General features: G+C 37.6%; 1 protein-coding gene across 1 annotated transcript in view; it reads right to left on the bottom strand.

The window, feature by feature from the left end:
• Positions 1–20711, bottom strand: part of LOC128792743 (macrophage mannose receptor 1-like) — a 32984-nt gene extending 12273 nt beyond the window's left edge. The window contains exons 1-19 of the mRNA XM_053951422.1: positions 20564–20711; positions 19153–19326; positions 17825–17986; positions 16796–16909; positions 15547–15693; positions 14228–14410; positions 13215–13369; positions 11951–12064; positions 10961–11076; positions 9912–10060; positions 8711–8910; positions 7319–7446; positions 6109–6196; positions 5444–5588; positions 3108–3143; positions 2847–3010; positions 2284–2351; positions 1427–1527; positions 966–1105 (exon numbers count right to left, since the gene is read on the bottom strand). Coding sequence (XP_053807397.1) covers positions 966–1105; positions 1427–1527; positions 2284–2351; positions 2847–3010; positions 3108–3143; positions 5444–5588; positions 6109–6196; positions 7319–7446; positions 8711–8910; positions 9912–10060; positions 10961–11076; positions 11951–12064; positions 13215–13369; positions 14228–14410; positions 15547–15693; positions 16796–16909; positions 17825–17986; positions 19153–19326; positions 20564–20624 — 2445 coding nt within the window. The 5' untranslated portion in view covers positions 20625–20711. The remainder of the gene's footprint in view (positions 1–965; positions 1106–1426; positions 1528–2283; positions 2352–2846; positions 3011–3107; positions 3144–5443; positions 5589–6108; positions 6197–7318; positions 7447–8710; positions 8911–9911; positions 10061–10960; positions 11077–11950; positions 12065–13214; positions 13370–14227; positions 14411–15546; positions 15694–16795; positions 16910–17824; positions 17987–19152; positions 19327–20563) is intronic.
• Positions 20712–22579: the final 1868 nt, after the last annotated feature.

The raw sequence follows: 22579 nt of genomic DNA on the forward strand, positions 1-22579 counted from the left end.
CAGCAAGGAGACCCAACCAATCCCTGTGATATGTGCAGAGCACTTACAATCATGTGGGGTTACTGCTGGGAAAGAGCAGACAACCACCAAAAGCTTTTGAGGAATTAAATTACTGAAAAGTAGAATTTTTGAGGGACTGGAACTATTTCCTGATTATGAACTTAATTTGGAGCAGGTCAAGTTTTTTCAATTATATACCACAGATGGAGTGCTAAAACCTCAGCTCATGTGAGAACTCACACGAGTGGAACAGTGTCAGGAAGAAGTGCCCTTCTGATTGAGTGTTTTCCCTGAATACCAGTGTAAAATATTTTTTGTGCATCTTCTGAGGGACAGAAGACATGGCTCCTCCCTCTTCATGCCCTTTGAATGCATAAAAACTTTTCCTATTGATTGCATTGTGGAATTGATTTTCAGTTTTCCTCTGTTGTTTGTTTTTGGGGGTTTTTTTAAAGTTCATACATCCAGGTTTTTTTGCTTAACTTAGCAGAAAGCAATGCTTGATATTGTCAAATATTTGAGTTGACATTTATTGCTGTTTGTGTTACTCAGCTTAAGATGAGTTCCTGTGATGGCTGATTACTCACGAAAAGTGTGACCTTTCATTTTTTCATCTTTGTTTCTCAGAAAAACAGTGTTACATTTACAGATAAGGATAATGGATCAGGATTTCCATGCAGTAAGTATGCCTAAAATAAGCAGACGTATCTAGAAACTAGAAAAGTAGCTATGGCTAAAGGCACACAGATATTTACAAAAATTATAATTTCAAACATTCAAATCACCTTTTTCTTTATATTTAGTTACAAATTTTCCAACCTGAAAATGCACTGCATTGCTAACTAGCATACTTCTTAGTAAGTTGGTGTTTAAAGAGAGAGAATTTATTTAATGAAATAAAAGCGATAGTTGTTTTCTTCACCTAGAACAAATCTCCTAAATATGGCTGAGATTTATTGCTGTACCTTATTGTTAAACAAAAGCCAAGTTTCAAGACATCCTCCCAGAGGTGGAAGCACAGTAGGAGCAAATCCTGAGTAAGTTGAATTGTGCCTTTCACAGATAAAGGCATTTTTCACAGCACAACTTACATCTTTCCATAAGCCTGTAAAAAATTGGAATATAGATAATTGTTGTAAAGATTACAGAATACAGAAAAAACTCTTGTACAACCACTACAGCAGTCAGGCTCAGGTGGCATTCATAAAGCACAAATGAAACACTTTTACCCAAATGCACTCCTACTTCTTCTGAACATGTTTCTTTTCTAAGTGATGACAGTTTCAAACTTGAGCATGTTACGAAAAAATGTCAGTATTGTTGAACTACCTCTCTGTGGGGTAGCCTCAGATTTAAGTATGTACCAAACATTTTGGATTTTGATGCTAAATTTTACCCAAATATTTCTTGCTGCTATTTTACTCACCAAAATCTTTGGACATTATCACACAGTTTTCATCATTATTTGCAAAATTGGGTTCATTTGGAGCCCAGGCAACGTAGTTCACTGGGCTGTCATCCAGCCATCTGGAAAAAACAAGGGGACAGTGGCTGCCAGCAGCAGTCATTACTCTCAAGGGCTTTTGGGCTAAACAAGGTATTAGCAGTGACCAGAGGGCAAAGGCTCTACATATCCTGGAGAGGACATAGCCACAGCACTACTGCTGCCTCTCCTCTGTTTAGTACTACCACATTCAAGGCACGGATGACATCCTTCACATGCCAGAAAGCCTCCTGAAAGGCTTCTACAAATGGATTGTTAAAACAAGTTTCCTGCCAGAAATTTCAGAAAGTTGTTGGAGTAGGTGCTGCTTATGCTTCTAGCTTCCATCTCATATAACTTGAACCACTTGGGATTAATTTGATTTAACACTTACATGTATATTTTATCAAAACCTCCTGGGCTTTCTCTGTAGCCATTGGTGGTCAGAGTTAATCTCACCCTTAGGCTGATGTCAAGAGCGGATCAGGTAAATAACATCTTACAATTACCTGCTTCTCCTCACTACTTATGGAGGGTGACAGTTCTCGCAGTGTAAGGCATTAAGTGAGCTGCACCTTAGCTATGAATTTTTATTGGGTTTGCTCTACCAAGTTTGGAAGAAAAATGCATTTCTCTGCTTAAATATAGAATACTTTGGATCTGAGACATCTCCTGAAAACTATCCAGAAGTCAGTTGTACAACAGTTTTTAACTTGTAAGATGAAAGCACACAGAAATGCTCCCTGAGTGAGATGAAGCTACCATCATTTGTTGTCCATTACCAGTTTTTCTTTACTCACCTGAATCTCTGATCAAAGCTGACAACTAAGCCAATGAAATATGATTTTCCTCTGTGTTTTTTGTAAATCTGAAATAGAAGTAATTAACAGTTGCGCACTAACTTGCTCCTCAATGTCAAGCAAAAATCTGAAAGCAAATTAATCATGCCTGTGATTTATTTTTCTTTTTTTTTTTTTTTTAATTTGAGCCTCACAGAAGAATATGGTAGGTTCAGACTCAGGTTTCAAGCAGGCAACAGAGATATGTGGAACATCCTGGAGTGAGGAATCCACTGGACAGAAAAGCAATTATCACTGTGCTGGACACTACATATATTAGAAAAGATGAGCAACCTGGGCCTGAACTATCCTTTGCTGCACCTTTAATATTTGCATTTTTGTCTACCTATTAAAAACAATAGCAATTTTACAGGTCCTGAACAAATCTATTGCTTTATAAATAAGTAATGTAGGACAATAGCTCAGGACTCCAGCCTTACTAAATATTTAGTATGTTCCCTGTATTTTATCACCTGCTGTGCTTCAAAATTCAACTACATATAATTAATAGGCTTTCTGCTTACATATTGCCACAGAAATCGTCTTTTGCTTTCTTTCTCAATGACAACAAGATCAGCAAAGTTCTTCTGACAAATCCTCCGTGCTTCTTCCATATGGACATGTTCTTTGCTGAAATAGTACTGCTTATTTTCATATATAATCCATCCATCATTGGTGAGCTGATAGTCTGAAAGATAAAGAATCATATATAATGTTTTCTTATCTGGTCAGTACAAAGTCTGAAAATTATACAGTAATCTTTGGAAAAGAGAAAAAAAACCTACCAAGTTTGTAATTTGCTTCAGGCTTTATCAGTGTACCTGAAAAATAGAAGATTTTCATAAGCAACATCCCAAATTTAAAAAAAAAAATCAGGGATATTTGCTTTAAGTAGTTTCACATGCTTTGTAAAATAGAGCGGGAAAAAAACCAAACCCACCAAACTATGAATCAGATAATGTATTTTCAAGAATTTATAGCACATTCTGCCATATTTAAGTAAGTGTATAATTTAGACACATTTAGCTAGTGAAAAATATGTTCTTTAGAGTAATGTATATCCAAAAACACTGTGTCAAAAAATTCATGTTTCACAGTAAATTTGTAGTAGATTAAACAAAAATTACTTTGAAAATTTGTTTTAGCATTTTCACTTGATACTCTATGATTAATTTTTTTTTTGTATTCTTAGGACTAGAGCCAAACAACATAATCCAATATAGTAAATTCTAAAGCTTACCTAGATGGTAATAGACTATCCACAAGTACTGAAAATTTAATGCTTGTTTATTGCTAATGTCAGGTGTAACTTCCAGTGTGTCAATGAATTCTTCCTTTCCTGATGCCTTGGCTTTTACTAGGACAGTCTGTTTTTAAGAGTCCTGACGAGCCAATAGATATCAAACCCAAGTTTCTGATTACAGGTTGAACCAGGAGGAAGCAAATTAGCTGTATTCACAAAGCCATCTATAGCCTCTCAAAGGAAGCTCTGCTTTCACATGAATGCCTGTTATTTTGTACCTCTGGACTATTAAGTCTCACATTTCTACTGTGGTTTGATGGACAGAAACACAGTATTATAGAAGTAACAGAAATAGTTTGATGAGAAATAAACAACAACCAAAAAAAAGAAAAATCAGGTAAAATTATTTTGGTATCATTTAAACACTTTCTTCTGAAGTATTTAGTGAACAATAGAACTAAAATTATTTCAATGTCTTCATTATTAATTCATATTGTTCTGGTCATTTTTATTTATTGTTTAATCCTAACATAACTGTAACATTCATTGTTTTTGGAAAGCTGGAATATCTTTTGTAAATAGATGTCTTAAGTGCATGTGAGGGAATTCACATCTGAGCATATCTTCTGTCATGTTGATCATCACATATTCTAGATTCACAATTACAAGATTAATTTCTAGATTTTTTTTTCCTGCTTTTGAAAGGAGATCTAGGATCAAGATAAACTGATCAGAGTCTTTGTGTCATGGTTTCTGAGCTCCTTCTGAGTAATCTCACCAAGAGCAGAGAGACATATCCACACAAAGCAGCATGCTCAGTGTGCCAGAAAGGGCTGCACAGGATGTGCTGCTTTGAGCTGGTAGGCAGAAATTAAGGCTTGGATGGTGCATTTGTGTGACTAATTTACCAAAAGGGAACCGTGATTCTACCTTTTTGGTTAAGCAATTTTTCAATGTTACCATGGTGCCTTATTCACCCTTCAGGAGTTTTGTTGGCAGAGTCATCAAATATTAGATACACTCAGTATTTCTATGTAACTGCTTATCCCTTCCCCTTCCTATTGTGCCTCCTAGTAGTTCCCTGTGTGCATCCATCTTTCTTTTCATTTCAAGAAGGTTTTGAAAATCTCCTTCTCCATGGAGATGCACACAAATACTCAGTTTACCACCAGGAAGCAGGGATGTAGAAGGAGGACTGAATAAACAAATCAAGTTCTTTCATTGTCAGCTGTCACTTCATCTCTTCAGCCCACGCAGACCCCATTTCCACTTCCTGCTGGGAGGCACCCCAACATCTGTCAGATCCATTTTGTGAGCCCGGCACCAGGTGGGGGAGTTTTGGCACTGGGGCCCTGCTTTCCAGGCAAAGTTGGTGGATGCAGGAGTCCATCAAGGTTACACCAGCCTCCACTTTTGATCAGATTTCATTTTCAGAGTTGCTGGTTCCTATAGCAACTGATCCCTCTCTTGGTTCCCATTAGTTGTTTCACAGTGGGAAGCAAAGCTTTTTTCACTTTTGTAAAGAGAACTCTAGCGTCCTGCATCTACAGCTATCCTGAGTAAGCCTGAAGCAGATAGAAATAGAGGGAATAGAAAAAAGAAGAGGGGATAAGTACCTTTGCTTCACAAATTTATTCAACCCATGCCAGAAAGAGATAAAACTACAGATGAAGTAATAGGGATACTCTAACTTCCTGCACCCAAGGACAAGAGAAATATTTCAATTCATTCTGCCTGTTTTATGTGTTGCCGTCACTGCAACTGGTGTTAAAATGAACAATTCCCAGTGTCTTTCTTCCTTTCAATTTGTTTAAATCCATAAAATTTGCTTTTTAAGCTTGGGTTTATTGCTCCAATTAAATGGGGAAATAATAATACCTTTTTTTGTTTCACAAATCCAATTAAGTAAATGTTCACAGCGCAAGTCGTTCCAGCGCATTTGGGGTGATCTATTAAACATAACACAATGTTCAAGTTCTTCATAGTTGTTGGGTTCATTTTCCTCCCAGTTCTCATAAATTACCTGTGTTGGAAATGCATATCAATTACTGTGTGGTTCGAGCTGAATAGAAGTAATTGAGATTGCCATCATGACACAATTTCAGTATCTCATCATCTCAAGTACCTTTTTTATGGGATCAGTAGGAGTTCAAACAGACCTGAGAGGGCTGTGAAGGTCATGCTGGTCAGGTTACTTTCCCCACCACCCCCTGAAGAAGGTGCAGAGACTACATGGTATAGAAAACCATGTGTTTGATAAAAGAAAAACTGATGGACAGAGGGAGTCACATTTATCTTCTTTTGTGAAAGTTGGCAACTGGACTTCCCTGTACCATACACTGCCATACAGCAGTGCCCATTTTGGGAGGCTGTGAAGGTCTAAGGGCACAGACTGTTGAAGGTGGGATATAACTGGGTACCAGGGGTGAAACACAGGCAATGATGTGTTAAGACAGTGCACTGCATCTATTCAGTATATATTCTAAACTATATCTTTTCTAAAAGACAGAAAGTAAATTAATATCCAGCAAATAAATACTCACAGGGGAGCCATCAATCCAGGCAAATCCTTCATCAGGATTTAAGAGAAACAAACCAATCCAGAAAGCCTGAGTGTTCAGTCCTTTGTCCCTAAAATAATTTATACAATATAGATATAAAGGCATAGAAAGAGAAGCCAGGATATAAATCCTGAAAAGCACAGAAATATCCTGCTTTCTGTCACACCTGAACTGGGAGCTGTGGCCCAAAACCAAGCTCACTCCCTGCACTCTGTCAGGGAGGTGATAGTACTCTGTGACTATCATATTTAAAGAGTTCTCATATTTAAAAAAAAGTTAAAGTGATGTGGCCCAGAACCAGCTCAGGTTCCCATCCCTGTGGATGTAGCACGGATCTTAGTGGTAGTATGAGTTCAAAGACAAAGGCTTTAGCAAAAGTAAAACATAAATAGATGTTTATTTAATTAATAAAAATAGTAAGAATTGATGATTTTCAACTGCTTTCATTTGCTTCTTAACACTTCTTAAGTAATTTAGTTAATATTTCATGCTATTTATCTTGTGCCTATGGACCAAATAAAATTTCTATTTCAGTCACTGCATAACACGAAGATTTCCTTCCACAAGTATTTTATACTCTAAAGCAAAGAGACTTAACAGACAAATAAAACTACATTCAGGTGTTCACAATACTGAAATATATTTAAATTTAAGAAGGGTAAGATCACAAAAACTTCTCAGTAGCAAAGTTTTAAATCAGTTTCAGGAAGTAAACCTTAATTCTCCACTATGTGAAACAATTTTGGCTAAAAAGCTGTACGTTATGTGTCATTAACATGTCTTGACATTATGGCATACAATCAGAATATTGGTCTAATTTGAGGGGAAAATAATGTCACAGTTTATACATCATGAACAAGATATAGCATCTACAATGCAGTTAGAGATCAATATTTTATCTTCTCCCTTTAGGGAGAGGGACTAACATGTAAAAAATTGATAAGATCTGGAAAACAGCCTTGCTAAAACCTGTGATGACAATAACCAAAATATTAAGCTTTTTCAAAATACCCAAGATTTTTTTTTTTAAATGCAATGTTACAGGATGCTATTTCCAGAAGAAAATACTGTATCAATGTAATTTAAATTTGGTTGTTTTTATTCACTCACTTGATCAGTTCCAGATATGTTTTAAGTAATTTTTATTTAACCTAGCAGGAACATGAAAAAGAATCCTTAGGCAAGTACTCACGAAGCTAATTGCCATAGTAAAATTTGATCTTCTCTTGTATTGATTGTGACCAGATTTCCACCTATTTCTCTACAGAATTCTTCAGCTTCAAACCAAGACTTCTTTTGGTTTCCCTCTCTCACAAAAAACTATTGAGAACAAAAAGTAAAAATAAATTAGTACATTTTTGAAGCTTATAAAATACGTGCAATTAAAATCAGCATAATTTTAACACACCTTTATCCTTGAGTGAGACACCTGTCCAAGCCTCTAATATTAAACATTAAAAATACAAAGTGTAAATATTTTTTCTTTAAAATAAGGCAAAAGTAGTGTAGGCATCTGAGGAGAACAAAAGGTATCATAATGTAAGCAGGAGGAGAAAAAACTAATCTGTAACTTAATCAGAACTTTGTCCACTGAAACATTCAAAAAAAGATGGAAAAACTCAACCATGGCATTTTGCAGTAGAAAGCAAATGATTTTTGAGAAAAGGAAGGGGAAGGGTAAGTCAGTGAGCTGGCCTGCAAAAGATAAAATGGATACAGAATGTTGTTTGGCCAAGTGTGGACACCAGCTAAGGAAGAGCTTTTTTGTGTTGAGGTGCAAGCATACAAACACAAAATACACTTTCTGCCATGAGGAACATACATTCTTGGACTAAGGATATGTTTAACAGGACTAAGTACTTGACATTTTACAGAAATTATGATTAACAATTTGGTAAATGGCAGAACCAATTTAATCATAACTACATGTGACATAGAAGCTCAGACCCTTGTAAATACAGGAATAAAATCAGCTCTGGTCTCCCAACAGGCAGAGAGTCTCAGGAAAGAAAGTGACAGTAGACTTATATAAAGACATGGAAGAACAATGCTGCATATTTGTTTACTTGATCTATATTGCCTTTTATTTCCTTTTTTACTTTGCAAAAAGGAGAGCTTTTAAAGGCATTTTTAGCTAAATCAAGAGAAGGCTCAAAAGTTGTAAAGGGTCACTGACTAAACCCAGATCCAAAAGTATTGCTCTGAGTATCACATGCTGTGTGAGAAAAGGTTGTTAGAGGGGTATATTTTCTCTCAGAAACATTGTTTTCTGTAAATGACACTGCCAGCTCTTGAGATGTAATACTATGTTTTTCCTGAAGTTCCAAACTCCTGGAAGCAAATAATTTAGATGAGGTTCTCACCTGATATTTAGATAAAAGAAAGCATATTTCTAGCAGTCTGTGTTTATAATTTTCTGTTGTTGACTTTCGTTACACTTGATGGATTTTTCCCCCATGTTTTCTTGCCGTGAATACCAAAGAGAAGATCATTCCCAAATAATGTCCCAGCATCTTGGTGACCAGGGCACTGTCCCTTGGTCTGCCCCTGTTGAGGTTCCCAGTGAAGGTGGACACACACTTACTTTGAGGCATGAGTCTGCCTGGGAGGCTCTGTCCCAGCCTTCGGCACACCTGGCCACAGGGACCTGTCCCGGAGGAGCAGGAGGTGGCACTCCTGCTGCCCGCTGTTTGCAAAGATAATTTGATGTCTTCTCACAGCTAACAACATCCCATAATCCAGCTGCAATTCCTGTTCCCATGACAACACAGCCTTGCTTTTTCCCTTTGTGATGTGGAAAAGAAATTAGTAAAACCAAAGCCTTAATTGCTGTCTAAGGAATGAGACCTTTGCTTTTATTTATTGAAAATTATGAAAAGAAAGATACAGATTATGAATATTAAAAATATCCTGGATATAAAACAATTTTAATATCAACTGTCAGAGGCCAGATATGGGCCAATGAGTCCCACAGACACAGCTTTACCAAAACCAGAGATTTGCAGCTTCAGAAAACAAATCTTGCTTATCTTGCCACCCCAGGGAAATCTCACGGAAAATGGCCCTTGATTAAATTTACATATGTAATAGATGACCTGACAAGTACTTTGGAGTTCTCAATATCTTGAGTATCAGTTTCAAGAAGGGTGATGTCAAGTACAACAGGTTTCTTTTAAGGCATAACTAGGTGTGTGAAGGCAAGAGCTCACAGGTAGCTGCTAAGCTGTATTGCTGAAATGCCAAACAGCTGCATGTTCACTTCTCACTTCTCACCTATGCACATTGTGGGTCAAAAAAACTCTCCAGAATATTTTTTCTAAAGCTGATGAGGCGTTGTTAACTGGTCTGGTGTTAAAAATGGCAAAAATAATTATTCCATGGACCTTGTTAACTCCTACACAGTACTGCCTTCAGTCTAACCCATCAAAATCTGTCTCTGCACACCTTGGAAGGAGGTTGACTTACACCAACACCTGTAGCTCAGCTGTGACAGTGCTGGCTGCACTGGTGTCAGATGCCTTCAGTCTAACCCATCAAAATCTGTCTCTGCACACCTTGGAAGGAGGTTGACTTACACCAACACCTGTAGCTCAGCTGTGACAGTGCTGGCTGCACTGGTGTCAGACACAGTGACACAGTGGTGGCGCTGGCCACCTACAGCTACAGGCACAAAACATAGTGCCCACTCTAATTTCTAACCAGGGGAATGAAAGCACAAACTTCACAAACTTGTGAGAGCTGCAGCTGCACTCCTGCTGCAGGAGTTGAGCCCATGCAGAGCTTACCTGGCATGGCTGTGTTCCAGTGTGTGAAATGAGCGGTTTCTCCATTGGTCCACCTGAAACTCCCTTTTTCTTCTGTGTCAGAGAGACCAATCCAGAAATATTTTCCAGACCTCAGCCCCGTCAGACTAATCAGAAAGGTTTGCTCATGTCTGCAGTGGGAAACATTGCAGCCTGTTAGTGTGCAATATTAACCTAAGTGATAAAAACAGAGGAGTTTTAACATGGCTCCAAAACAGCAGCTCCTCAGTGAAGTCCAGGCAAAACCCTGTTAGTCATTAAATTGCAGTCAAAAGCATTTAATGAGGGACAACTTTCTCTGTACAGCTGAAGGCATCTTAAACATCACAAATTACTGCTCCCATGGGCTTCTAGTTGTATTTACTCTTTTCACTGTCTTTCCAAATGTTTGAGGTGCCTCAAACAGACCATTAAGACAGGAGCAAGCTGTCAGCTTTGTTACCCATCTGAAGGCAGTCATGTTCCTCAGGGGCCAAGAAGCCTCTGAAGCCTGACAGGGTTGTAGGCAGATTAGAGATGATACATTCTGGCTGTGGGAGAGGGCAGGTTCTGGGGAAGATTTCCTACATTTGATCAGAATTTGACTTAGAAAGTAGTTCAGGAAAATATTTTTATTAAAGCTTTCCTATCATAATGAGAGACCACCTGGCAGTAAGTAGATGAAAATTGTAGTACCTACTTTCCAAAATCCCAGCAAACCAAAAAACCCAACCAAACAACCAAGAAGAAAACAAAAAAACCCCACCAAAGCCAGGAGTTGCTTTAATTATGAATTCAAAAATAAAAGGAAACTGTTTAGTTCAAGAAGCCCCTAAATTTGAGAGTTGCTATAGTGGATTAAGTAGATAACCCTACAACATTTAGGTGTTTGCTTTGGGTTTATTTTTCCTGCATGGATTCTCTTTGCATGCCTTGCTACAATAATATTTTTTAAAAATGCTGATAAAACACTTTGATGAATTAAAAAAATGGAAAATTCTTGCAAGTTTCTCCATTAAAAGCATTGATTTTTATAGAAGTTATTTTCCCACCTGCTTTCCACCGTAGCTAGATAAGCTTTGCTCTGTTCACATGTCTTATTTGCTTCTGAGAATGTCAAAAGTGCAGAACCCACCAAGTAACAGTGAAAACCATATCTTTTCCAACCCTGTGGCAAACATAAAATTTTTTATGTGCAATGGAAAGATACTTCAATGTAGGTATTTCTCTGCTCTTATGTGTATAAATATTAAATGCTCAATTTGTTGCAGCTGAGTTTAAAACTAAGATGAGACTGGGCTGATCTGTTAGTAAATAGAAGTGCTTTTTTAATGCTGTTCACTCCTACAGGAGGCCTTTTTATTAAGGGATGACATTAAGATCTCAGTTTTCATCTCTTTTTTGCTTACATGACTTTTCAAAGAAAATTGTGACTGCTGTTTGCTGTGGCTTTCCAGTGCTCTGTAAGGTTGAGATTATGCAAACTGAGTCTATAAGGAGCCTGTGATTTATTCAGAGGGACCTGCAGTTCCAGCTTTCCAAAACTGCACAATCAGACATAATGAAATACCAAAACATTGCAATACAGAAATGACTTCACATACAAGCACAGCCCCCAAAGCTGTCCCTGTCACTCCCAAGTACAAGGAGTTCTGAGCCAAGAGGAATCTAGAAGTGCTTGTTTTCAGGAAGAGCAGAAAGGAGGAATATCAGTAAAACAACCCCAATTCTTCCTGCTCTTACAGAGATCTCTGCTGACCAATACAGACACAGTGCTTTTCTGAATCACAGGGTGGCTCATCTGGGATTGGAGGGCAAGGCAGGATTCAATTACACGTACATGAATCTCAGCTTTCTTGAAAATTTTCAGAACAAAGATGGAAAATGCACATCTATTAGCAAACTGCTAGCAGGAAAAGACCAGATTGCCTCAACAGTAGGTTTTCTATAAGATACAAAGACAGTATTGAAAAGAAGCAAGAACTAGTAAATTGATTCCTGTACACTTTTTCAAAGATTATTATTTATGAGAGAGCATTTACTTTCTGGCAGCCTGGGTCCTCAATTGTCTCTTTTTCAGAGGATTGTGATGAAGGCTTCTTCTTACAGATGTAACCAAGCTGCTTATCACAAACGTCAGTTACCCAGTATCCATCCTAGAATAGCAGGGAGAAGGTGCAAGTGTCAAGGAAGGGCACTCATAAACACAAGTAGTGATTTTTCCCTTTCTTCACAAGGCCAGCTGGAGATTTATTAAAACAAGTAGACACATCTGTAAGTATACTAGTTTAAGATGCATTTAATGCTGTTTTGAGGTGAAAGAAGGAAATTAACATTTTGAAGTCTCAATATTACTTCTTATCACAACTTTTAAATGAAAGGGTTTGTAAAGACCCATCTCATCTACAGCTGCTTTTGGAGCAGGATTATTTCACTACACTGCTAGAAAAAAGATTAATTACACCAAACTAATGCACATCTGCTAGGGTTGCAGTAAATCTAACTATTTTATCCATCTAAGAATCTGAATATGACTGATTGCTTTAAAAAAAATATAGCCTATTTAAGAAGAACTTTTCCCTCATCCCCCCATAAAATCTGATTTAGGATCAATTCTTTTGGTGCCTAATACTGACAAACATTAACATTATTCTATGACATAAAAGTTCTCTCAATAACAGCATGCATTTCATACCAGCATTTTAAATGTTTTTCTTTCAAAATTCATGACACTTTTTGTGTGTGCATACATGTGCATGCACATACAGGTAAATGTATCAAACAATCACATCTGTGAGTCAAGCAGTCAGAAATACCATAGAATTTTACATTAGTTTTTTTGTCAGGTAGATGACAGCTGAAGAAATATGTCCTAGTGCCAGGTGTCTGTACCTACATGCCATGTCCCGGTGATGTGACACTGAGGGACAAAATTGTCTATCTGATTGGAATATGAGGTAGGCAAATAGCACCTATGGTACCCACACAGGGTATTAACTAGTTCATCCCTATTCTTCTCCCAGAGCTTAAACTTTTTATTTGCTGAAACCAAGGGAAAGAATTTAATGGAAAAATTCTGAATCAGCATTTTCACCAGACAAGAAATTTCAGAAAGGGGTACTAGGAAAATGCTTCCTCTCCTTCTGATATCTCCTGAACTCTGAACTTGCCTTGTGATTGATACCAAATTTTGGAGCAAAACTATTTCAAGATAATATAAGGAATGATACCTGAATGGGCACATAAGTGATTTTGGGTGGATGCAGTCAGCAATTTGCATTGCTGTAAGATGAGTGCATGTTATACCTGCCCCTTCATAGCGACGCAGTCCTCCAGACCCTTGGTGTAGGTGGGATGCCGGCGCTGCCATTTGGTGAATGTCACAGGGGTCCCGTCACTCCACTCGAAGTAGAAGTGAGACTTCAGGTCGTTCAGACCCAGCCACAGCTCTTCTGTTGGTTCTGAAGCATGACAAGAAACAGGTTTGGTTACTCTCCACTGTGCAGTGAATGCTTCCACACGCAGAACGAGCAGGGAGTGATAAATTTGGCATGTAGTACACAAGAGGTGGTCTTTGTGCTTTTATAAAAATGCTGTTTCCTCTCAGATCTCTATAAGAAATGTGTTGTGGAAAAACCATCAGATTCCATTCAGAAATGCTGATTTTAATGAACATAAGGCTCTTTACAGCTGACAGAAGATTTTTGCAAGCTTTCTGTGATTCAGAACAACAAAATGGTCCTGAGCATGAAGACATTGAATGGCCATAGGTGTCCCACCTCTCAGGAGATCACTCTGAGCCCAAGCCATGAAGACACCTGCCAGAGGTAGAGGACTTGTGTTCACCAAGGACAGCATCTGCAGTGTCAGGACTGGTTACTACAGATCCAAGGAATATCAGAAGTGAAAATATATTGTTTTCTTAGGGGCATATGTAGCAAGAGGTTAGCATCAGCCAGAGGTTTGAATCTCAGTAAGAAGCTTATCTTCTAGGTTTGTAGCTCAGTTCTAAAGCCTTGTACATAGAATTTAAGTGCCAAAAGTGCAATCATTAGAGATCCTTATGTGTCTCTGGAAAGAATACCTTTTTTTTATTATTTTCTTCTCCTCCTTAATAATATTTTACAGCATGAATTATTCCTTGATAAACATAGATATAGTTCTGTATTTATGCAACAGCAAAAACATAGAAGAGCATGGTAAATTGCATTCAGTCTTTAACTTTTGATATTTCAGAGAAAGCATTAAACTTTAATATGAAGTTCAGCTTTTACGTCACAGATGGAGCAAATGCAATACAGGCCTACATATATACTCACTGTAACCAAGCTGTGACACTAGAAAGCTGTATTCAGCAATGTTGTGCACGCTTGCCAAATCTCCATCTTGCTTTTTACATGAAGACAGAGCATCTTCCCATGTTTTGGGGTCCCGGTGAATGCTGTAGCAGTGACCTGCATATGGCCACCAGCCATCTGTGCACTGAAAAGGCCTCAATTCCCCTAAAATCAGAACACAATTTTTCAGAACAAGAGGAAAATAGAGGACACTAGAATGAGGTCTCTTGAGTACTCTTTACAAAAATTGAACTATATGAATAAACATAAAGCTGTAGTTGGCAATGCAAAATATATTCAAATTAAAAGCAAATATCATTAAGGCACAGGATGTAAATAGATTGAATTCTCCTTAAACAGGGAACCACTAAAAATGCCCACATTGTTTCAGAAATGCAATTTGAAATAATAATCTGTGAGAAAAGATAGAACAAAGCAGACATCAGCCTCTCCTCTCTTTGTCACTCAGCCTTGTGCTGACTGTGGTGACTCACATTGGCTCTGCCTGCTGTATGGTTTCTGACAAACAAACTTTTTTTCAGGTATGCAAAAGCATGAAGCAGTTCTTTGACAACTGCAGGTCAGTAAACCTTGTAAATTACTGGGGACTTTGCATATCCTCTCAGTGGTATTTTTAAAACTTATATTCTTAAAAACGTAACTTGGTCTTGCTTTAAAAATAGAATCCTGTACTTCTTTTTAATGTTATTCCTGGAGTAAAGATTCTCTGAGTTTATTTGTCTACTTTCTTTAGTGTAACTTGCTTTTTAAAAGTAAAATTTACGACATTCCCAGGTAACGTGTCCAGTGGACCCCTCTCACATGGGGCATGTTCACAGCCATGCTGGTGAGTTGGGGTGGCCTACAGATGCAACAGGGTCTGTGTCAGTGTTGTTGCTGCTCCTGCTCTGCTCATATGAAACCAAAGCACTGCAAACTGCAGTCATCAGACAGAGGAGGACTTTTTTCATGGATATACAAGTAACTGCAGGTATTCATTTGGAGCAAATGAGAATAATATTTCTACCATATTTATGCAAATTTGCCTTTTGGCTCTGGCTACCATGATGGAGCATCTACAATCTGTCTTGCAAGAATGAATGATAGAGTGATGGAACAAAATATTCTCCTATGAATGTTTAATATACAAATGGAGAAAAAACGCAGCATATAAAAGTCTGTATGTCATGTATAGCTGTGTTTTTTGAAGGTTTCTAATATCTTCATTGAAAAATAATGTTTCATACAAGTTTCTCTTTCTAGAAATCATAAAAACCTTTCTTTTTATTTGACTAACCTACCTATGGGCATAATGTCAGGCTTTGAACTGAAGGATCCTTTTTTACAAATGTAGCCTAGTCTTTGATTGCATGCTTGGTTTTCCCATTTAGCATTCTTTCTGGGATTCAACAGTCCGCAGATTTTCCCAGGGAGCAGGAAAGGACTACCTTTAAGTAGGAGAGAAAACAGAATCTCACAGCAAGAAATTAATAAAAATATTAAAAGAAACATCATATTACCAGTGGAAACATCTGCTTTTTATGATTCCTTGAATCACTAATAAGAAGAAGCCCTTCCCTATAGGATAACTGCCTTGAAGTTTTTACAATGCTACATTTAGTCAATATCCTGAAAGAAAAATTAATGACCATCCACTGACTTTGTTCTCAGGATAGTACTGGGAAATGTCTAATTGTTTACCTGACACTCTGGTTCTTATGGGAAGAACTGCTAAAAGTGGACATTTATCTTGTGTTTAAAACTTCCAAACTTTTGAATATTGAGTTTTAAATTATATTATCCTTCCTATATTTTAAGAGTTTCACAGTTCTGCTTTCCTAGGAAATGGCTTTTTTCTTTTTTTTTGCAGTATGTACAAACCTCCATTAGCAGCAAAGGAAATTTCCTGATACAGCTCTTGAAAACTTAGAGGAGAGTTTAATTTTTCATTTGACACCTTGAAACTTTTCCAGATCAGGAGACAGCTTGGAATACTCATGGCACAAAGCAAATAGAGAACTAAAAAAACCCAAAAAGCAAAGAGAAGAACTCACCCTGTTCTGGAACATCACAAACCCACCCCATTTCCCTTCCTGGAGTGGCCCAGTGCAATTTTGCATAAACTGTTGAGGAATTATAAGCTGGCTCCCTAAGCTTCTCAATAGTGTTTAGAATTTCTCCAAACAACACAGAGCCACTATTTGCTAAATATTTTGCTACCTTTGGAAGATTTGACTTATATTCACACTCGTGAACAACGTGTTATGGAAAATTCTGATCTTTGATGTGTAGGGTTATGTATCATTCCAAATGACACTCTGCTTTCATAAACAAGCTCTCTGTTTAGATAAGAGAATAGATTAATATGCTATAACTGATATCCACAATGAACTTTGTAATTTGAAAGTGTTACTCTTAAAACAGGGATCTAGATCTTGAGCTATTATAAATCAGAATGGGCTTTCGTGAAATAAAGTTAAGTAGGGAAGTTTTTATTAGTTGGTGTCTTATCAGAATTAATTCAAAGATTACAAAATAGATACTCCTCACCTGGAGCCCAGTTTAAATATCTGAAAGGGCTGCCCCCAGCCCATTGCCATCCACTGTTGAAATCCAAAGCATTCAATCCAATCCAGAAGGCAAAACCAAATTCTTTTGTTAGCTCTAAATTAGAAAAGAAAAATCTCTCAGTTGTATCTCTCTATTCTTATTCATAGTAAGATCATCTAAAAGAAATTAAGTGTAAAGTAAGAAATTAATATTTCTTATTTTAAACCAGCCCCAAACCAGTACTTTCTGCATTACTGAGATACACTGATTGCAAAAAGTAAAATTTGTAAATGAATCTTTATTGATTTATCACAGATCCTAGTAGGGCAAATCAACATCTTATTTCATTATTTAAATAAGATTTTATTTTTCTCAGTTGCTTTTATTAAAACACAAGACATGTAAAAAAGCCTGATATTCATAAAGGAATTTTGCTAAAAGTGTTCTGTAACAGATTTCATGGTGTAAAAGAAAAAGTCAGTAAGTTTTTTTTGAGCTTTTTTTTTGGGGGGGGGGAATCCTTTCAAAGCCTCCTTTACACTATTTATAACCAAACAGATGCCATGACACCTGTACCTGAAATCCACTGGAGTTATTTTGATTTTATGTATGCAAATGCATCCACACTCGGACCAATCTAACCATCATCATATGTTCTCCTGAAAATATTAATTGTCCTTGAAACACAGTAGAAAAAGGTAAATTAGAGGACCAGTCCATAGCCGTGGTCAGGTTTGAGTGCCCTTGCACAAAGGCGAGCAGAGGAAACCCTTCCCCTGGGACCGACTGCAGGAGCTGCAGGAGCTCCCATCTGGAGCACAACGCTGGCATGGGGACATTTCACTCCCAAAGAGGTTTGTGACCAATGCTTCATAAAAACCCCCAGGCAGTGGAAGGGCCGTTCAGACCATCTCCCTTTGGTGGCTGCCCAGCCACCCCTGACACCCTGCCCTTTTTCTTTGCTGAGGCAGACAACAAGGCAGCCCACTTCATCACAGCATTTTTTAGTCTTGTTCTCTATCCTTTTACCTCCTACATATGCTTGCTCCTGAGTCTCTGCAATGCTTAGTAGTTCTGCATTTTGCTGCTGACAGCTTTTCCTTGCTTGGTGCCATGTTAGAGCTGATTCTGAGTTTATCTGATAATGAATGCCAGTTGAAACATCTTCTGTCCAAAATCTTTCTGTGTCATCTGGAAGAAGTGACATAGAGCACTGTTCTAGTGGATTTACATATACCAACTAAAAGAAAGTAAAATGTGTAATAATGCAAAATCTCTAAAGATGCATGCCAAGCATCAGAAAAAAAAAAAAAAAGAAATAAGTCTAGGCATCAAATTAGAAAAATTAATATTTTTTTAAATTAGAAATATTATTTAAAATCTCTATATTTTTAGAAAGGAGTGAATTTTTTCCCAGTACTTGCTTTTGAATTTTCTCATACTGTAAATGCAATTCTAGGTAAACCAGACATATCTATTGATTGAAATAAAGAGATTCCAGGGTAAAGTCAGAGGAGAAAAGCAAGTGTGTTGGTGAACTATGACCCTGGAGGCTCTTCATGCTTCCAGGGTAGGAATGAGTAGGAACTTCCTCTTAGCTTACCATCAAGAGAAGCAGTTTTTCCAAAAATGACAGAAGGTGGGCTTTGACAGCTTGAGAAACAACAGAAGAACTCTGTGTAACACCAATTTACAGCTCAGCTGCGGTCTTTTCAGAGCAACTCACAAAACCAAGTGAAACTGCTATGTTATTGGGAAGGGCATTGGTGAGACCAGTGTGTCCTGAACTGGAAGGATCCAAACATAAATTCAGTGTAGAAGACAGAATAAAGCTGGGAGAGGAAGATAATTCTCACAGCAGAACTTTTTTGTAGGCTGGAAATAGGAAACTAGAACAAGGTAGACAATTAATGGGAAAAAACTAGAAAATAGCAGTTTAAGTGAGAATTGACCTACAGGGAATGCCTGAGGAAGGAAGAGAAATAGGAATTTTTTGAAAGGAAGGTGAACATATAAATAGTAAGATAGATGTCTAAATTCATGCTGTTCATGCCATACACTTAAGTCTCATAAAAGAGCCTCTTCACCCCTCTGGTTCACTGAGGGAAACAGTCAGGTGCAGCATTTGAGTCAGAATCTTTCTGGGCTGAGCCACTCTTCAGTGGCACCTCTTGCTTACAGAGAGAGCTCTCGACCATTGGCTCTAGTGTCCACTGAGGTGATTTTCATTTGGGCTACTCTAACAAGGTCAGTCAGGCAGCTGTGTAACTGGTGGCTCATAAAAAGCCTGGTACCTCAGGAGATGGTCTGCTCAACAACATTTCACAACAAGTTAATGAATAAAATGCAAAACTTACTTATTAGTGGGCAAAATCCATAGAGTTTATCAGCATCAAAATCTGCAGTTGTTGCACACCAGAGCAGCCCATCTGACCTGCCAGCATCTGTGCACTCATTGTACTGCTTGTCTTTGTATTTGAAAGGGAATACACAAGGCTGTCCATTGGCATTTCCTCGTAATGTAAAAGTAACTAGGGGGGAAAAATTGTTAAAGGACATGAAAATAATAATAAAATCATATATGTAATGGATCTATCTATTATATATTTTTCTATCTAAACTGAGAAGTTATGCAATCTTTTAAAATTTATTTTTATTATCATTTCCTCCATAGCTTAGCTACAGATTTTAAAGAAAATGTTTTAGTTAAATGAGAAGTTTAAATACCGTGGTTAGAATTTGATACATATACACTGTAGACAGGTCAAATTCTGTGATGAAAAGTTGGTGATACATTGTGTTTCCTGAAGAGTGAAAAACTACAAGAACTGAAACAACAGTGAGTTCACTGCATTTTTGTTTTCTGCACAGCTCAATAAATTTGCTTTATTTGTTTGATTACTCTATCCCTAACCACTCTTTCACCTCACCTATTCCTTACCTGTTGAAAAAAAAAGGTTGACTGACCAGAAAAAATACAGACCAGATTGTCATGAACATATTTACACTGTGAAAATTTTAGGTTTCAGTTGCACATTTCTCCACTTGGAGAGCTCTTGCAGATTCATCCTAAACTCAGATTTTTTAAGGTTAGCAATGCTTCATATTTTTAAACTATTACAGTATAATGGGAATGTTCTTTTATAGTGAAATTTCTGATATAGACTCTCAGGAGTCTGATATAGACTCTCAGTCTCACATTCATGCAAACTCGTTCCTCCACTCAGTTCTCCACACATTACTGCTTTACCATTTCTCCCTATAACTATACCCAGTGACTGATAAACATCTTCAGAGTAGAACTGTTCTTCTAATTTGGTGAGACTGGAGGGGAGGAGCCAGTTCTTCCTTCTCATACCTCATGTCATGGGGCAGAAATAGAAACTCACACAACTATTGTGTAAATATGTAAATCCCTTGACTGATCACTGCACCATAGGTTATGATGAGGAAGGTAAATGGAAAGAGGTCCATGCTCCCTCATCTTTCATTTCCATCCCACACAATGCCATCTGATTTAATATTTCCACAGAAAGAAATTCCAGTTTAAAGATCCTTTTCTTATTACCTCAATTTTTCCATAATCCCTACACCCTCCCCTTTTATTCTGTGAATCAAGAGCTGCCAGGGTACCTAACATACTCTTTAGATCATGTATCAAATCTGATAAAACATACAAAATAATCAATCTATGCATTAAAATGATAAAGCTGCCCAAGGTAAAACATTTCTATATCTAGTTTAATACAAAACTAACAGGAAACTTACCTGATGACTGTAGTGAGCATTGCATGAGGGAAAGGAAAACTAGAAACCTGGAGAAAACCATTGCAAATGTAACTTGTTCCTCATTCTTCTACCAAAAGTTGGATTAGAAGATTGGCAATGTATAAAAATCCTTCTCTCTGCAGATAGTAATGGGTCCTTCTCTGTGTCAACGGGTTGATGGATAAAGCTCTGTACTTTAAATAAGGAAATGTCCTGTCACATGGTATTTTGAAACAACTGGAGTCCACACTGTAAACACTGCTCGCTTTGAAGAACAAGTCCCTTCCAAAACTGAAGTCTCCATCCTTGTAACTAGAGGTGGAGACATTTGTCATCTTCTGTGACATAGCTAATGTTAATTCAGGTCAGTTGTTGGGGTGTTACACAGGACAGACATGGAAAAGCAACTTGAGAACTGGGGACAAGAAACTCGCACTGAAATATCAATTAAAGCCCTCCATTTTAGCCCTTACATCTCAGAAACAAACAGAGACAAAATCCCAGTACTTCAATACATTGCAATAATGTCACAGCACTATATATGTAGAAGAAAGAAAGCAAACTTTGCAGAAACTGCAGGTTTTGGTCATTATGAGCTCTTGCTCACTTTGAGGCAAATTTAGCATGAATACGCTGGTTTATTTGATCCCAGTTTGGGGCTGGCCTGTTCATAACTGCTTGTCAAAGAAAAAAGTGATGTTCAACACTGTAGTCTAGTGATAAGCTTTCTTGTAACAGCAAGGAAACTTTTTGCCTGGAATACTTTAAAACTTTACCAAGTAAAAGGATGTGTTTATCTATCTGAGAAATTCCTAATGAGGCTGTTTCAAGACAAAGCCAAAGACAAGCTAAATTGGAAAAGATCCTTTTAACCTGTGAGCAAAGTGCTCATCTGAAGACTTGTATTGGCATGGCAGTTTTTGTACGAATATGCTGCAAAGCCCTACTGCAAATGTTCACAAGTCCTGCTATTCCTTCTGTTTATTTACATGAGTGAAATTAAAAGTTGTGATAACAAAACTGAAAAAATCAGGAAGTGAAAAAGCCAATAGTGAGATATATATATAGAAGCTGAACAGTAGATGTCATAGGAGGAGAGCAACTATCGTTGCTTTGTTTTTAGAAGAGTGTTGGGGAAAATTATTGCAAGAACCAGACAAACTTGTTGACTTGGCAGTAGAAAGCAGTAGGAGAAAAAAAAATCAGAAAAAAAGGGTCTGGATTACAGCAAAGTTAGGAATTGAATTACTTGCTTAATAATAACTATTTTATTTGCAGGTCGCATTAAGGGAGGGCTTAGCATGAGCCTGGCCCGCAAGGGTAGCTCTAAGTCATAGAGCTGAATGGTGCCACAGGCACCAATGTGGTGGGGCACAAATAGAAGCTGACTTTCCTGAGTGAAATCATATTTTAGATACATCTAAAATAACAAAATGAAATTTCTCTGACAAAGGAAATCTCAAGGGAAAATATTTGGAGGAAACAATTCCTGCCCAGTTCTCTCTTTTCCTCACTAAGTGCCAGCCTGGGTCTAGTTCAAACTGGGCTTTCTTATCTTTCTTGTGTAAATGGATGCTTGTGAGGATTTATCCAGGGCTACAGTGGTGGGGAAAGATTAATGCAAACACTAGGGTAGGCTAAAAGAGGAATTGAGTTCTTCAGAGTTCCCCATTTGACATGACCAACCAGCTTCATGCCAGTTGCAAACTTTTTGGGGTCAGTATCTTGTTTGCTGCGTAACACATTATGCAATAACCTGTTCTCAGCAGTGTCCTACACTCTTGCTTGTATTTACACCAAGAAAACTGGAGTTCAGTGCTTAGGAATGCAGCTTCATAAGTTTGTTTTGTTTTTTGGGTTTGTTTTGGTTTGTTTTGGTTTTATCTTTTTCCCAACTTTCCAGCTTGCTCAATAGACTCTGTGCAGCCTGGGGAGGGCAGGTTGTTTCCTGGGGATATCTACTAAGCACTCTTTCTCATGAAGTGTTTAGTTTCTTAATTGTATTTACAATTCACT

Source organism: Vidua chalybeata, chromosome 1, assembly GCF_026979565.1.
Source record: "Vidua chalybeata isolate OUT-0048 chromosome 1, bVidCha1 merged haplotype, whole genome shotgun sequence".
NCBI classification, from domain to species: Eukaryota; Metazoa; Chordata; class Aves; order Passeriformes; family Viduidae; genus Vidua; species Vidua chalybeata.